Below are 17,809 nucleotides of genomic sequence, written 5' to 3'. Positions count from 1 at the left end.
AGTAAAATGTTACTTTTTTTCAAATTTTAATTGTCTACGGCTTCTAGCAATCTGCTCCCATAAACACTGCCACAATCTATGGATCATTATGTCAGGTTCCATTATCAGACGTTTTACGTCCGAGTTTAACCTTTACTGGATTTTATTGTGACAGCACTTAGCTTTAATTTAATCTGATTGAATAGATAATTTCCAGAAAAGATAAATGACAGCGATTAAATAAGCCTCAAGGTAACCTCCTTATGTGGAGGAGCTTAATAATCTGTACTCTGAAATAGTTGTTTGTATGAGATTTAAAGCAACCACAAAAAATATTATTGACATATAAATTACAGTGTGGCTGTGGTATCTCACACGTGATCGTATTTGAAAACATAAACCTTTTCTACTCCCAGGAACAAACATTAATGATATAAACAAACGCCTGTAACCCTTGTTCCTCGAGAAGGGGAACGAGACACTGCATCGGTGACGACACTATGGGAACGCCACTGGGTGTGGCAGGGCTGAAATCATGAATGAAACTACTCCAATCCTATTGGCGTTGCTACAACGGTAGCGTGTGACGGGGTAACTGGAGGTGTATATAAGCACGCCGGCACGTCGGACACATTAGCTCTTTGCTATGAAGCAAGGCACTCCAGGCGGGGTGAGGTGGGGCGGACCGACGCAGTGTCCTGTTCCCAACGAAGGCACCTGCTCGTAACCCGTATCAGACGTAGCGGATTTCTCCTTGGGGAGAATCCCTTGGATTTTAACCACCACTGCAGGGCTCATGTGCAGCAGGCCAGACAGGATTACGCTGGACGCTGATGCCATGAGACCCAATACCCTCTGAAAGTGTTTCACAGTGATGGTGCGGCCTAGCTTCACTCTGGTCACTGTGGACAAAATGGACCTGACGCATGCAGGAGACAGGTGGGCCCGCATCGTTGTTGAGTGTAGAGTGCTAGGCCTGACGGAAGAACCCGATACTGGTACGCCGCGCCCCCGAAGGCGAACCTCAGGAACTTCCTGTGAGAGGGACAGATGGAGATGTGGAAATATGCGTCTCACAGATCTATCGTGACAAACCAATCCTCGGATTGGATGTGACTGACGATGGAGGGGACGGTGAGCATCTTGAACCTGAATCTCCACAGAGATTGGTTCAGGGACCGCAGATCTAAAATTGGACGCAATCCTCTGTCCTTTTTGGGAACTATGAAGTACCAGCTGTAGAACCCGGACTCCCTGACTGGCAAGGAAATAAGTTCTACGGCCCCCTTTTCCAGCAGAGAGCGAACTTCTTGTCCCAACACCTGGTTGGACCCGGAACTGCCCCTCCGCTAGAAGCCTCAGGACCTCTTCCCCTGACCCCTCAGATCCGGGGGCTGTGGGTGAGAACGCCGCCTCGAGTCCCGGGTGTGCTGAGGGGGACCACAAGAAGCGACACTCTGCCTCTGGCACTGGCGGTAGGAGCTGGACGACGGCTGGGACCGTCTCTCCGCAGCTGTTGCCATCCTGGACCCAGACCGGCGAGGGAGATGCTGCCGGAATGCCTCTCATTGCGTCCTGGCATGCTGAAACCTGCTGATGACGGTGTCCACCACCTCGCCAAACAGGCCAGAGGCTGCAACAGGCGCGTCGAGCAGGAAGGTTTTCTCCCTCTCCTGGATGCCCGACAGGTTGAGCCACAGGTGTCGCTCCGTGGCCACCAGTGCAGACATGGAGCGGCCAATGGCGCGGGCCGTCTCCTTCGTGACTCGGAGTGACAAATCCGTAGCTCTGCAGAGCTTAGCTACATCCTCCTCAGAGGGGCCCCCTCCTGAGTCCATGTCCCTCAGCAGGTCAGCCTGGTATGCCTGCAAAACCGCCATCGTGTGCAGGCTTGCACCGGCCCGCCGCCATGCGGCATCCCCAGACAAGACACACACAAGGCATGAGTGTCCCCGTGATGTAGCGCGGGCATGGAAAAACACACTGCCTGAACTGCTCACCAGCCATCTCCTCTGCCTGACTTCCTTCCAGGTAAGAAAATTCCTCTCGCTTGGTTGCACTTTCCTCTTCGTAGTCTCAAACATGCCAGAGTGCCTGCTGAATAGAAAAAAGCTAATGTGTCCGGTGTGCCGGCGTGCTTATATACGCCTCCAGTTACGCCGTCAGACGCTACCGTTGTAGCAACGCCAATAGGATTGGAGTAGTTTCATTCATGATTTCAGCCCTGCCACACCCAGAGGCGTTCCCATAGTGTTGTCACCGACGCAGTTCGAGTTCCCTCGAAGGGGAACCTTTTACAGCATCGGAAAACATTTTATAACTTGTTGTCTACAAGTGCATTAAATGATCTGTTAATCGATTTAAAAGTGATAGCAGCTTCCAGTCCTGTCTTTTAAGGTTTGGTGGTGGGGTGACACCTTTGTTTACAATTGGATAATAGATTATAGCTTTAAAGGATAAGTCTGAGGATGCTCCATATTTTTCTTTAAGTCAACACATTGCCATGAAAAGACCAAAACCAACAATGAACTAATGCGGTTCTCTGTACCGCAGACTTTTACTGTATCTAAAACTCCTGAAAACACATCAGTGAGATACTTATTTAGTAGGAATAAATGGGCTTAGGGCTGAGTGCCAAAGACTGGGTAGTTAATTTTTTATGATATTTGTTGATAATGAAAAAACAGAGAGTGATACCAGTCTTTTAATCAATACATTTAGTAATAATTCCATGTAGAGGCCAACAGTAGAAAGGAACAAGCAATACGGTATAAATAATGACAGGCGGCATTATGCAACTAAATGATATATCTGATGTGACATATTAAATTTATAGTAATGTAACGGAATAGTTTGACATTTAAACAACTAATGCATGCATACTTTCTTTCTTGCCAAGACTTAAGATAAGAGGTAAGAGGATCACTATCACGCTCGTGCTGTGCGTCCATTCAATTTGAAGCTACAGGCAGCACCCAGTTATCTGAGATTAGCAAATAGACTGTGAGCTAAAGCTGAAACACATAAAGTGTTATTAGTAGAGGTGCTGGTGGGTGTATCTTTATATAGCTGAACAGAGCCAGGCTAGCTGTTTCCATCCTGTTTCCATTCTTCCTATTTACCGCACAAACATGAGAGCGGCTTTAACCTTCTCATCTAATTTGGGTGAAACAGCAAATATGTGTATTTCCCAATAATTACATAGAAAATCAGAGAGACAGACCGATGTGTTATTTTAGTAAGGGTCAGACAAGTAGGAATTACCTCTCCAACCATGCCGTTCCACACGTTATTGATCTTCTTGCCATGTTTTCCATTTGTGACCAGGTAGAGGTCATAAGTGAACTTGACGTTCCTAGCAATCTTCTTCAGAATGTCAATGCAGAAACCTTTGCAGCACTGCTTAATGTAGGAACCTCCTGATGTGCTGTTACTGCAACATAGAGACACACACACACACACACACACACACACACACACACACACATATGCACAACACATTAGGGAATTTAACATTTTCAGTGTTAACAGGCGAATGTGTGGAGTGCCAGTGTAACTGTACTCTTACTGCCTGCTTGCTCAACATCTGGTGGTTCCATCAAACTGTAAAACTAGAATTATGACAGTGTAGAGTAACAATAAATACTGCTGAAGGGCAGAGAGAGCATGTATGGTGTATGTGTGTGTTTGTGTGTCTTTCCCTTAGTGCCGGAATCACAGGGGTACTGAGCAGATGCTGCCGGGCTTTAAATAGAGCTGGGCTCTGCAGAGCAACCAACCCGCATGATTAAAATATCAGCTGTCCTTCCCCTCGTCTCTCTCCTCATTCTTTTACACTGTCCTTTTCTCCCTCCTACCTCTGTGTTTCTCTGATTCTGTCTGTAAGGAGGTAGCTCTTCAAAACTTACAGCATGCCTACACACACAGCGAGGCCATACAGACAGGATGCACAAAAAGGAAACAGATATTTAAGAAAACTTTTCTGACAAGGGGATCTCGGAGCACTAAACTAAAACTTTAAAACTATTAAAGTTTATTAAAGTGTGTGAATGTGTGAGTGAGAGAGAGGGAGAGCATAGTATATATACATACATGTGTGCGAGTCTGTGTATGTACGGTATGAGCCCCAGGTGTTCTAATGCACACATACTGTACACATTAGCGCTCCCCAGCTGAGCCCTCGCTGTGTCCTTATGTCACTATGTAAACACACACACACACACACACACACACGCACACCTACACGCGCACACACAGTGATTACACACTCCCAGAGATACACATACAGTAGATATGTTTGATTGATGTCAGGCTTCTGTAACGACAAGCATAAAATGGAAGTAGTGACTGAATGGGTAGTTGGACACAGAAAAGGCAAACGTAACGTAAATGAAGGCCTACAAGAGACTGGTCATCTTGGCCTGTGACCGCTCCGAGACTTCCTCAGCAGTCGCTTCAGAGAGGTTCAGGTTGAGAAACCAGGTCACAAGTTAAACTTTCCATGTGCTATGATTCAGTCGTCTAACAGAACGGGCCTACAGTGCTGCGTTGTCATGACTACATGGATCAGATACTCAGTGGTTGTTGTGTTGCATCTTCTGTCTTCTCGAATCCATCCAACACAAAAGCTTTTAAAATGGTGGATCCAGTTTGTTAAAAAAAGGAAATGAATTTTCAAAGACAGCAATTACAGTTTAGTGGTTTTTTTTGTTTTTTGTTTTTTACAATTTCCTAGTGGCTAACAATGCCTTTCCTATCCTATCTTATCCTGTATTATTGTATTATCATATCCTAATTGCTATCTTGAAATTTTTTTACTATTTGCTATTGTCTAGAAATTATGACATTTATTGAAATTATGACAATATTGCTGTCAGTCATGAGTAGAGTACTTAAGAAAATACTGATTTTAGTTGTGCATTCGGACAGTGTTGTGGCCAAGTGATCAAGCAGAAGCACAGTACAGCTACAGAGACAAATGCCAGAGCCAGTGACAAATAAACCTGCAGCGATTATAATTAATCTTTATGTACTCTGAACTGACTATATACAGATGAGCTGAGATGTGAGCTAAATTATAGAAATTAGCAGAGAGAAACAAAGCTGCCTTGTCTTGTCATGCAGAGGGTCTTATAGAGGTGTCCATATATCGCAGATAATTGGAGCAAAACCCAAGATGTCAAAGAATCCAAAGGAAGTTTCTTTGAGAAAGTTTTACTTTTACTCACTATTTGAGAAATATCTCTGCACTGTTTACACACTTGAAAAGGCATGCAACATATTTCAGCCACTATAAAAATGCCTTTTAAGTTTTTTTCAAAGAAAAGTCCATTGTATTGTTTGACGTGTTGTTGTTGAAAGAAGTCTCTAAAGCTTTCTGCTGGGCTGATTTTAAAAAAGCACACGTCACACATGTAGAAACACCATGAACCGATCCTAAAATCTTCAAGTATATATGATGTGACAAAAATCACAATCAAAAAGGGAAAATAAAAATTAAATGCCTAAATTAATCTATAAATGTGGCAACATTAATGTGTTAAACATATGAAATTTAGTTTCATTGTAATATGAATTTAAATCAGTTATGATTTCAGATATGATAAGTTAAATCAGAATCAATATAATTTGTAACAAAGGATAATTTATATCAGCTCACTGCTATTGGTGCATGGGAAAGAGATATATATGCAGTGAGGTGGTGAGGTGGAAAAAAAACCTTAATATAGACATAAAAAATTATCACATTTGATTAAGTAGCACAACAAAGTCAATATGAATTTGTGAAAAATTTCGGTTCCATTAGCTGAGACTTATCACGAGCGAATGATAACAGATCATGTCAGATAACAGCTTGCTAAAAATAAGAATAGAAAAATTTAAGTAAACACATACAAGGGGTGTTTTTTAAACAGCAGATGCATAGTGAGGATATGGGGATATTCGGTTGAAAGAGGATTTTTTCACAATAGAAGATGGAGTAAATGTGCTGGCGTGGGAAGGACATTTCACTACTGGGGAGCAGGAGAAAGAGGAGGTCAGGTGAAACGATGACGTAGCTGCCGCAGGGAGTGGAGGGCTAAGTGGCTGGTTGTAGCAAACCACAGAGCACAGGCTGGCGGGTACGGATAGACCCTAGCCTGCAGATATGCGCGTGCGACTCCCCGAGGAGCCTTGAATGCCAGGACCAGAATTTAGAATTTGATGTGAACAGCCACCGGCAGCCAGTGGGGAAGGAGAACTTGGGGAGGTTGAAGACGGGGCAGGCTGCAGCATTCTGGCTGATTTGTAGCTGCTGAATATAATACTGGCTTGGTGGGAGTTACAGTAGTCCAGATGACAAAAAGGATGAAACATTTTTACATTTTCTGTCTCAAGCTCAGGTTGGGGATTTATTTATTTACAGGGACAGTGCACATTCATAGACATAACGGTAAAAGTGTCAGTTAGTTTCAGTTCTCCTCTTTGAAATAGGTCATTTTGATTTATGCAGTTTAGGGCTGCAACTACAGACTATTTTTATTACTGATTGATCTCCAGATTATTAACTGATTAATTGTTTGGTCTATAGAATGTCAGAAAATAATTAAAAGGGCCTGTTACAAATTCCTAATGGCAAAGGTGATGAAGTACAGAACCCAAAGATATTCTCCTTTACTAGCAAATCCTCAAAGCTGAGAAGCTGAAACACATTTGGACGGTTAAACAATCAAAATAAAAATAGTTGCCAATTCATTTTCTGTCCATTGACTGATCAATTAATTGTTTCAGCTGTAGTGCAATTTCAGAAACGTGTTTTACAGTTTCAAGTACATCATTGTAATTTTGTAATTTTACAAATTCAGACAAATAAAAGTGTGTAAAGTGTCCAATATAAAAAACAATATTGATTTACAGACTGAATTGGTCATTTTCAGACCTAAAAATTCAAGTCATGCTGAGTCAAGTAAACAAAACTGAAGATGAAAAGTCATGCTTGGACATTTGGGCTATGCTCTGCCAGTCTTATAATCCAAGAAAGAAAGGTTCAGAGTAGAGACTGCACGCCACTTGAATTTTATTTATTTATTTGTTTTTGAATTTAGATTTTTTAAATTGCATAACCTGAAATTACCTTCTCAAAATTTCAGCAAGGGAAATTTAAAACACAGAAATTCATAAAAATGGTTTTCACTGTCAGTGATTTCTATTCCACAAGTTCAGTGGTATTTAAATTTTCAACTCTCTGCATGTTAGTTTTGCAGCAGCAAATGTAGCAACAGTTTGCTAAGCCACAACCTAGCTAATGTACATTACTTGCAGTGTCATTGTTAGCTCTATATCATGTTATTTGTCAGGGTGTTCTCCAGAATCCTTACTCCACCTTTAAGAGTTCAGTTGCTTATTCAAATAATTTTTTGGTTTCTATACATGGCCACATTATAATAATGTGGGTACTGTAAAATTAGATAAAAATAAAGATTGTAAAGCATGTAATATTTAAAACAGGCAACAAGTTCAGTACATCTAAAACAAAAGAATCACACTGAATTAATGGAACAATGAAACAAAAACCACAATGGAAAACACAAGCAATTACAGTGGCAGTAGAAACAAAAATCAAGTAGACCGACAGATTGGCATTAGCAAGCTGACAGTAACAGAGAGCAATTAATTATTAATGCTGACAGAACTGATTATCCATGAACCAAATAAACTGTGTTAAACTCTCTGACAGAAGTTGGTTTGAGTTTTACTCCTGTACAACACTGACAAAGAACACAAAATAGTAACTAATATGTGGGAAAATCACTGATGTAATCTTGGCTGCCTCAGTTGACATGTGGAGTAGTTATATATGAATCTGAAATGAGCTACATTGGATTTGATATGAATACAAATACCTGTATCTTTTCTCCTGATAAAAAACATCCGTGGCTACAAAAGAACTATTTCTCTTATTAAAGAACTATAGATGGGCACATTAACGCGTTATTATCGCGTTAATCAAACCGTTATTATGCATTAATTTATTAACGTCGACAATTATTTTATCGCATGTTAACGCAGTTTTGTTATTATTATTTTGAAAGTCCGTTGCTCACTGGCTCTGAATACACATACAGTCAGACCATGGGTAACAGGAGGGGTGGGATGTTGATCAGCCTACAAATCACCCACCCAAACAAGCAGTGGAGTGAGACTTCGGCAGACTACGTTGCATGCAGCGTGTGGGAGTAGATAAACAAAACCAAGACAAGTGATCAAATCCCATAGTGAAGTGGATAGCTACACACTGCATGCTGGTTAGTATTGGGGAAGATGTCGGTCTTAGAAACGTTCTTAAAATCACAACGTAGTCGCTTGGCCCACGCAGGGTTGCTCCACACTCCTGGTTTCCAACGGCAGGCGCTCTATGGATAGTAACCATAGCAACGGCTTCTGTGCACTACACAGCTGTAGCCTATTTAACTTAAGTTAAAATTATAGGCTACATACCTTTACCTGACAGGCCTTCATCTAGTTTTGCGGGGATGCTCTGCCATGCGAATTCCCTCTTGTTGATGTCCTATTTAGTAAACAGTAATAGATTCTGGAAACTGACAAACAGCGAGGATCAGTCTCTCTTCTAGTGATTTGTGCTGCGCATCGCGTACAAAAAGTTCAAGACAGTTCAACTTTGGCAGTGGGCGGGCGTGTGCCTGAGGCGAGCACTTCACCTCACTCTAACAGGGACACTTGCTACTGAACAGACTGTTTCTGCTGCTCCCTGATAAAAGAAAAATGTTTCTGCTATTACCCGTTCAGAAAAAAAAACAAGAAAACAGATTTACATATGTTAACCTGTTGCTCAGAAGGTGCCTGTTATCTTGTTATAATCGTGGCTCTGGACTCTAAATTGTTTTAACAAGCTAGATACAAGGTAATGCCCTGGCAGTGGCAAATAGCTTTGGTGTTCGCAAACCACATGTTATTGCACTTTAGTGTATATAGCAGTACATTTAAATTAAAAGTGCGTAATACACTACTTTAGAATTCGTATTCAATTTTGCATATAAAAATGCGATTAATGGCAGAAAATCATGCCATTAATCGCGATTAAAAATTTTAATCATTGCTCAGCACTATAAAGAACATGTGTTTAGAATTAACTTGTATGTCATTACAACCATGTGCATATATTACATTGTCAGCCACATACATTTGGATTTCAATCTGGAGGACAAATAGATGGTGAGTCATTATTATATAAAGTAAAAATGAGTGGGCTCAGTATAGATCTTTGTAGAACAAAAGTGAACAAGCAGAAGGCAGCTAGCTGATTGACAATTATATTCTTAGACAAATCGAGACCAATTTGAGAGGTGAAAATTTATTAATTTCTTTCAACTAAAAAAGTAGATAGATTACAGGGTATCCTCCCCCCCCCATCCTGTTGAAAAGAAACAACATTGCCACCTTTTTTTATCCAACTGAGATATCATTACTATAGTAAACCAGTGCATGTCTCACCTCCTCTAACACATCCAGTTCAGCGATCATGGGCCTTCTCTTAGTAACTTTGAGTAAGTGTGGCTTTTAAACGGCTCTTGAGCCGTAGATAGTTGCCGCTTTTTTGTTAATATATTGTGTGCGTCTACTTACTCTTTGACATGCTTGCGGCAGGGCACAGAGTTTCTCATGCAGGTGCCGGTGAGGATGTCCACATTGTCAACAATGACGAAAGGTTTCTCCTCCAGGGTGACGATGGAGAGATGGTTCTCATCTGCATCCTCGTCCCCAAAGGAGTTATACCTTGGCCACACTGGGAACATCAACGACAGTGTCCCGTTCTCCCAACGCCCCATCTGTGTATGTGAAAAAACACACAAACAAAATCAGTAATAGCCATCTTAAATAAAGTGTTTTGACTGTTTAATTGGCTTGCTCCTTTGCAAAATCACTGTGTTCATTTGTTACCTTCTCCCACTTCCTTTCACTATTCAAGACGATGACAACCAATTTGGGGTTGGCCTGGTAACCATCTGGAGTAAAGGATAAGTCTCGCCCTTCATTCCATACATGCATCATGTGTCTGAAACACATGGGGAAAAAAGAGAGTAGGAAGTTGTTATCTGTGTTTGTTTTGCATCTGTTTGAGTGTGAGTATATGTGCACAAGTGCAGATACATTTGAAATAACAAGTTAAGCACTCTGTAATCACTGCAAGAGTATCCTCTTCAAATCAATGCTGTCTTCACCCACAAGTGTGTGCATGCATGCCCAAGTGTGTGTATGTGTGTGTGTGTGTGTGTGTGTGTGTGTGCTTCTATTTGTGTGTAGGAGGGGGAAGAGTCAGAGGCCACATAGCTCTCCCATCAACATTCTGCATTGATTTCTCTACAGATATACTGTACGCCTGAAAGACAAGCCACTGGTGCAACAAGGCTGCCCTCACTCTCTTACTCACTACAGTTATCTTGCATACGCAAACAGATCCTTTGCTGAAACATTTACACACTTGCTAAAGTGAAACAGTAGAGAGGAGTAAATGAACCAGTATCATACACAGTGATATGGGATTAAGAATACACTCACTCCAGTAAAACAAATTTCAGAAGGCGAGTATGAATTCAGAACGGAGGGCTGGCTAAGGAAGTTTACTCAAAAGACCAAATCACAAGAGGCACAGCAGCTGCCCAAAACAGACAACACTTTTTCTTCAATGCCTTGTGATCTGTTTTATTAGAAATGGTGTGATTCGTTTTGACAGTGTCAAACACGGTTGGTCGGGTGATGCTATATGACTGAAATACCATCTGCCTAAAAATAGAATATGTCAAAAGCCAAAAGTCTCCAGCTTTACATCTGCTTCACAAACATTTCTGAATTTGCACAACAGTCCATTTTCATATGTACAGACATTTTTTTTTCTTTACTAGTAAATCTATTATTTATGCAAATACACATTTAATAGTTGCATTCAAAAGACGCTTTACGTGTTCATGGATTCACAGCTTCGTTATTCTAAAATAATGAGCTAAAAAGGATGCTAAAATATACTCCTGTTTTTTATGTGAGCAGGACAGGGCCATGAAGGAATAATGCATACACTCAAATATTGCGACAGGAAGTCAAGATGCATAAAGGGGAACGTTTGAGTGCTGTTTAGCATGTGCCCTGCAGGTGAAAGCTATGGAAATTTCACTCCGATTCAAACAGGTGGGATTTTATGTTGTCCCATCTGCGGGTGAGGTATTAGAATCGACACATAAATGTTGTTGTCGGACAGTGGATTAGCGAGAGGTACATTAATCATCTGTTTTTACAAAGACTTGGAAACAGGCCTGTGCTCTTTCACAGCAGCTCCATTTACTCTGAGTAATGAGTAAATAAAAAGGTCCCTGTCTCCCTTGCATGCAAGTACTGCAAAAATACCAAATAGCTCTGCTGTAGGTATATCCTCTCCCAGCAAACACAAATAATTAAATATAAACCTAGAATTTTACACATAAGAGACACTTCTGTGCTATAGAATTAAAATTGCCTTTGTCATTATAGATTACAATGCTCCTGACTATTAGTGACATGTCAAGACAAATATATTTTTGTGTTTAAAAAATCTTCATGGTGCAGCAGGTGATGCCCTTGTCACAGTGCATTGCCACAGCTGAATACATATAGCGGAAACACTGTTGCAGTCTATTCTGGGAAACTGTTGTCTCCTCCTATTTCAGGTTTGTTACCATTTTGGGGGAAAAGATTTTGATCTAAATGGATGAGGCTGGTGCTGCTGAGGCATGTAGAACAGGCAGATTACATATCATATATTCATATTTATTTTAACATGTATATCCATGTCATTTTGTGATCCCGTGTGAGGGTAACAAAACAAAATGTACAGCCACATTATGTAAAAGGGGTTCAATGAGTTCTAAATTACTGCAAAATGATTTGCATTAAATAGAAATTCAATGGTGGTTTTAAACAACAGTGTCAACTGCATTACAGGAATATAAAAATACTTGCTTTTGTAAATGCCATTTTTAAAATGTGGATCCCTTTACTTCCATGTGTGGAAATCCATCCATCCATCCATCGTCAACCGCTTATCCTGCATACAGGGTCGCGGGATGTGTGGAAATATTTTTTTTTATTACTGTAAGTACTTGGGTAGTCATTGTGTGAGTACTTTCTAAAAGTATGAATAAAGAAGGAAAGGAGGCTCTTTCCAAATTCTTTGTTATGGCAGGGAGCATCTTTCAGAAAAAAAGTGACAGCTTGGGGGTTTGCATGGTACAGTGGTCCCATCAAATAGAATAACCTTTTGAAATTTACTACAAGGACAAACTCAGTAAAAAACCTTTACCATTATGGAGATCAAAGACGCCGAGATATTAATGCCTGTCAGGCAAGAATGGCAGGTAATCTAACGGGGTTGATAGTGTCTTTTAAGTGCCAGATTATGTTGTCCTGTTCCTCTCCACCTCTCGTTGTTTATATGCACACTGCGGCAAAGATTTTATCTAGACTAATGTATGCAGAATTCTGATCACAGCCTCACCACTTCCAAATCAGGGAAGAGAAATCCAACCTGTCAGTTTATTATCACAAAATTGGCTGCAGTTGTTTTGACAAATATGCAAATTCTATGTAATAAGTTAGTGAGACAAATGAGGTACCTCTGACAGAAAGAAAAAAAAAAATTGTTCCGAAAAGGTTTGAGTTCCTATTGAGGTCTGAGTTATATTGGATCAACCTGTCAACAACGGTGGTATTGTATATGCTTTGATATATGCTGTAATGGGCAAATAAGAGAGAAGAATGGAATAATAAAGACATAATGGTGGAAATCACACTGTGGCTCTCATTCTAATGAGGGAACTCATAAGTCATAGTAGATGTGTAGAGCCTAGCAACCTGACCTTTATGTTATTAGTCAGTTTCATATAGATTTCTGAATTAATAATCATATTTTACCAACTGCATGCCTCACATTCAAGATGTAGTCACATTATCACACCAAAAAAAAAAACCCCACAGGAAGCAATACAAATAACAGATTCTGTTATCGAGGATGTTCAGTATGAAAGTGCTTGTACGTGTGTCTGTGTGTGTGCCCATTTGTCCCTTGTTCTTGTTTGAAGGATTTGACTGTTTCCTCATCACAGAGACTTCAGAGAAGAGTACATATACACATACTTGTATGCATATATGCACTCACACACACACACACACACACACACACACACACACACCTACCAACACATATGTACCACCCAGAGCCACGGAACAAGAAAAAAGAGAGAACAAAGCTAGTAAAAGCCGCTTTAATCCTGACTTAATGACAGTGAATTCAGTCATGTGAAGCAAGGTGCACACAAAGAAATACACAAAAATACACACACCCCAGACACATACTAGGCTCTAGTTAACGCAGGGCAGTAACAACATGGAGGTCTGGATGAAGTTCAATGTATTCAGGCAGCACAATGATCTCATACACCAAAAAGCCATGTACACAACAGCTAATAGTGTTAAATGTCATTAGACATCACTGTGCTTATTACTCCTGTCATCTCTGTTTCCTTTCTCCCTTCTACCCCTCTCATTAGTACATTAAAAGGAGTTATGTAAGACTGCTCAGCACTCCACAAAGACAAACAGAGTTATGCAAGTCCCTAGACCTTGATCTTCTCACACTCGCACACATGCACACACAGTACTCACCTGCGCAGGGCACTAGGTGGGAGCTTCCCTGGGCTCCTGTCTGATGGTGTACTGTAGCAGCTGCTCTGGGCCTCTGGCAGCTCCCCCTTCTCCCGCAGCATGGAGGTGGCTGCAAAGGAAATGATGCCCACCCCATCCCGCACCCGCGTGTCCAGCGGGTACTCCCAATCGTCATAGGACACAGAGATCATACCCAGGGGAAACATCTGAGAGAAAAGGAAAGGGGATGTAAGAAGTTGCACATATGGTGTGAAAGATTCAATTTCACTTCAATATGACATATTTTATCCCAATTTTAAACATCCATATGGCTCTCTCAAGCAGATGATTTATTGGTTCGGTGTACCTTTCTGAAATAATTCACATCTGGCTATTAAATAAGTGCGAGCAGACTGCATGTCCACAAACTGGATTAATTCATTCATTTGGGAATCACCTACACCTCAAAACTGTCAATAATCTTTTTTTTTAACTAATTAGCTCACTAAGTTTATCACTCTAAATCAAACTGAGCAAACATCAAAAAGTGCCAGTACGCTAGACTGTCAGTCTACCCTACAATACTTTGTTCTTACATTTTAATTTGGCACAAACTGTAGAATCAGATCTTTGTCTCAGAAAGAAAACTGAGGCATAAAAACCCAATACAAATAGGAGCTTTAAGTCAAGGAGAATGATGGACAAGGAAATGAGAAGAATAAACATTTGAGGGGCTTTGAGAAAAGATAAGCAAACACTGGATGTGTTTCCATTCTTTATGTGAGGGGAACATTTAAACTGATTATACTTTAAATTATTTATACACATCTTGAAGGTGAATGTGTATGTAATGCTATCATCCTATTTTAAGGGCAAATGCTTTTAGGTAGAGAGAGAAGAATGTAAACAAAGCAGTAAACTAAAACTATGATATGATATGAATTATAGTTCACCAGCCACCATAATTTGTCTCTAAATTGTTTTAGGCTTATGGTTTAAAAAAATAGTTCGACATTTGAAATATGCTCATTCACTGGGTTGCTGCTTAGAAGAGAAAACTGATACCACTCTAAATTTAAGGCCAGCAGCCGGTTAGCTTAGCTTAGTGAGGAAACAGCTACCCTATAGAGCTCAGTGTGAAGGCAACAAAATCTGCCTACCAGCACCTCTGAAACTCACTCATTATTTATTTCTTATTAATTTAATCTATACAAAAACAAAGTTTAACAGACTGATATGACAGTGGTCTAGAAAGCGAATATTAGCTGGATCGACTGAATAAAGGAGAGGAGAAATACAGGAGGGGTCATAGATGACCTGCAACAACCTGGAATCAAAAGCACTTCTTGTCTTGATAAACCACTCAAAAGTGGCCACCTGTTACTACATATGGGGCCTCATTACCTCGGGGGTAAAGTCTGGGTTGCCAGTGGTGAGACTGGACACAATCCAAATGTAACCAGCTCCTATCAGGCCCAAGGACCGAGCTTCCTCTAGTATATACCTGTCAAGGAGTAGAATCAGAGAGTTAATAAAGATTTACTACAGACATTTGGTAGACATAGAAACAGAAACAGCAAATTGAAATGAAAGACACAAACACTCACAAAGCCTCATCCTTGGAGCAATACAGCAGTATAACAGGACTCTGGATCCTCTTGAGGGCAATGTGTGATTTAGAGTTTGGGTCGCCATCTACAGCATCTAGAGTCACCACACTCTGCAGGTCCCAGCGCACAAAGCTGTAACAATACACCATTAAATAATACAAGGTACTTAATCTTGTCAGCTGCCATAAATAAAGGTTAGGGATGAAAACAGACTGTGTGTGTACATGTGGGGGAGCGTATTCATTACCTGTGATCCACAGTTATCTTCAGTGTGCTGATGAAGTCCTGGTACCCGGGGAACTTGGAAGTGACAATAGAAAAAACATGCCAGTCATACTCCTCCATGATGGCAAGCATGAGCAGAGCCTCCTGCTGCAGAGCTGCACCGAACTGGAAGAACGTGGACTTCTCATCCTGCAACGACACACAGGCCGGCAGCAGAGACAGTCAGCAGATTTGTCTGAGGAACTGAATTAATTGCAGAAAAGAAAAAAAACAAGAGCTTGAGTGAATGCGAGTAAATCAAAGACTCAAAAACCAGATAGAATTAAATGCATTTTCAATTTTGCAATCAGTGAGTCAGGAGAGTGATGGCGATAAGAGAGAGTGTAAGTGTTTCAGAAATGAACGAGGAGAGAGGGAAAATGGGAAAGAGAGGAAGGGGTGCAGAGATAGTGAGAGAGCGAGAATTAGTTGACAAGTGAGGCTATGCTGCAAGAGAGTGACTGCAAGCAGGGGGGTAATGGTCACATAGCTGCTTCATAACTCACAGGTTTGATTCACTTCCACTCTCAGTTGCCAATATAACAGCCATGCATTGTCTAAAAAGCTAATTGAGCCAGATGCTGAGGGTCTACCTTCTTACTCATTCAGTATGGTGCTGTACTACTGAACTGGCTCAATGTTTAAAATGTAGAAAAACATTTTTCTGACTGCAAAAAATGAGAGTTATCTCATTTGTCAGTCAAAGGATATCCTCTATAAACTGTGGCTCCAAATTTTACAGCATTAATCCAAAATGCCATGTACAGTTAAATCATTTAGTCTCAGTATTGGAAGGAAACAGAGGGTCAGCGTGAGAGTAAGAGGCAGCAGTAAGCATTACCAAAACCAAAGCAGCTATTAAACAGAATGAAACCCACAGTGAGTGTGAAATAAGTTGCTAATGATTGCAGAATGTATGTTTGCATAAAGTGTAAGCTGAGTTTCCCCCTGGGGACACAACAAATAGACAGCAACACAGCCTATCACCCAGAGAAGAGGGATGAGGGAGGGAGGGAGGAGGAATAGACAGGGAGAAAAAGAAAAGGCTGAAGGGGGGAGAGTAAGAAAGAGACAAATGCTCCAGTCTTGTGAGTGAGATTGAGATACCTGCTGGAGAAAGAGGTGTAAAAGGGGAAAAAACACTGAGAGAGACACGAACACGAGAAGGTCCATCTTTTTCAAACACACAGATCACACGCACACATACATGTTCTGACGACACCAGTGCCGCAGAGGGCATCAAAGAACGTGACACATTAAACATCAAAGCACATCAACAACAACAACATGGAGAATCAGCTCCCGGTTCTCTATCCTGTCCATATCCTGTGCATATGCATGTAACCTATATTGTAGCTCTAGTTTTGTCCCTTAGTTTAACAAAAAGCTCTCCGCTCTGGCCATCACACACATAAAGCCAGCCCTGCAGAGATTTAGCTCCCCCCCTCCACGGCTACAAAAAAGGGAGAAAACTAGGAAGGAGATAGGATGAAATTGTACTTCAAAAAGATCTATCTCACTGTTTCCATCTGTGTGTGCGTGTGTGTATCTGACTGTAGGTGTGTGTGGCTTTATACTTTACTCACAGGAAAAAAAATCTCCCTCTGTGAGGCAACAGGCACATCCACAGTTTTGCCCAGATAACGCCAACACACAAGCACAGATACTAACACGCACACCCACTCACACCCTCGCACATAGAACAAGTGTACAACTGACACTCACATACAAATCAGTGCTGAAACAATCACTCAGTTTACCAATTACTCAGTCAACAAAACAATATGCTAATTGTTTAAAGGTTAATCCCGGTTTATTGCAATAATATGGGTCATATATTTGTACTTTTGATTAATGGTTATCATTACATTGTGTCTCCAAAAGAATAGCTGAGATTTGGGAACTCAGGAACGTCACCACATTGCAGCACAATCCAACAAGATCATCTGAGTAGTCAGGCCATCAGAAAGGTTGTAAACAAGGCAGCAGTTTAGCCAGATTATCTAAATCACTTTATTTTTAGGAAAAACTGAGAGAGAGTGCACACAAATACAGCGATGGTGGCTGGATAACTGAGATGAAGCTGCCTATCAGGCCAGTGGGGCCAGCCACTGTAGTTCAACCTGAGCAGATACAATGTAGATATAAGGCTAAACTGTAGAGCATCTGCTCTTTGCTTGGGTGAGGGTAGGAGTAAAAGGCGGCTTAAAGGTAGTTAGGTCAGGGCTAAAGAATTGTGTCGCCTGTCAGAAGAACCTAGTAGATTTACGACGGCACAGCCTGATACC

At 41.0% G+C, this 17,809-nt stretch overlaps 1 protein-coding gene across 2 annotated transcripts in view; it reads right to left on the bottom strand.

Moving 5' to 3' along the window:
* The window catches only part of LOC119898733 (glutamate receptor ionotropic, NMDA 2A-like), a 98,166-nt gene that overhangs the window by 18,918 nt on the left and 61,439 nt on the right, over positions 1–17,809 (bottom strand). For both annotated transcript variants that reach the window (XM_038712932.1, XM_038712931.1), the window contains exons 5-11: positions 15,505–15,671; positions 15,255–15,389; positions 15,052–15,151; positions 13,669–13,874; positions 9,919–10,033; positions 9,604–9,806; positions 3,244–3,412 (exon numbers count right to left, since the gene is read on the bottom strand). In XM_038712932.1, the coding sequence (XP_038568860.1) occupies positions 3,244–3,412; positions 9,604–9,806; positions 9,919–10,033; positions 13,669–13,874; positions 15,052–15,151; positions 15,255–15,389; positions 15,505–15,671 (1,095 nt within the window). The remainder of the gene's footprint in view (positions 1–3,243; positions 3,413–9,603; positions 9,807–9,918; positions 10,034–13,668; positions 13,875–15,051; positions 15,152–15,254; positions 15,390–15,504; positions 15,672–17,809) is intronic.

Source organism: Micropterus salmoides, unplaced genomic scaffold, assembly GCF_014851395.1.
Source record: "Micropterus salmoides isolate LMB-PRFRI ecotype aquatic unplaced genomic scaffold, ASM1485139v1 Ms_hic_scaffold_12, whole genome shotgun sequence".
Classification (NCBI taxonomy): domain Eukaryota; kingdom Metazoa; phylum Chordata; class Actinopteri; order Centrarchiformes; family Centrarchidae; genus Micropterus; species Micropterus salmoides.
This window is presented reverse-complemented; position numbering and strand designations above follow the sequence as displayed.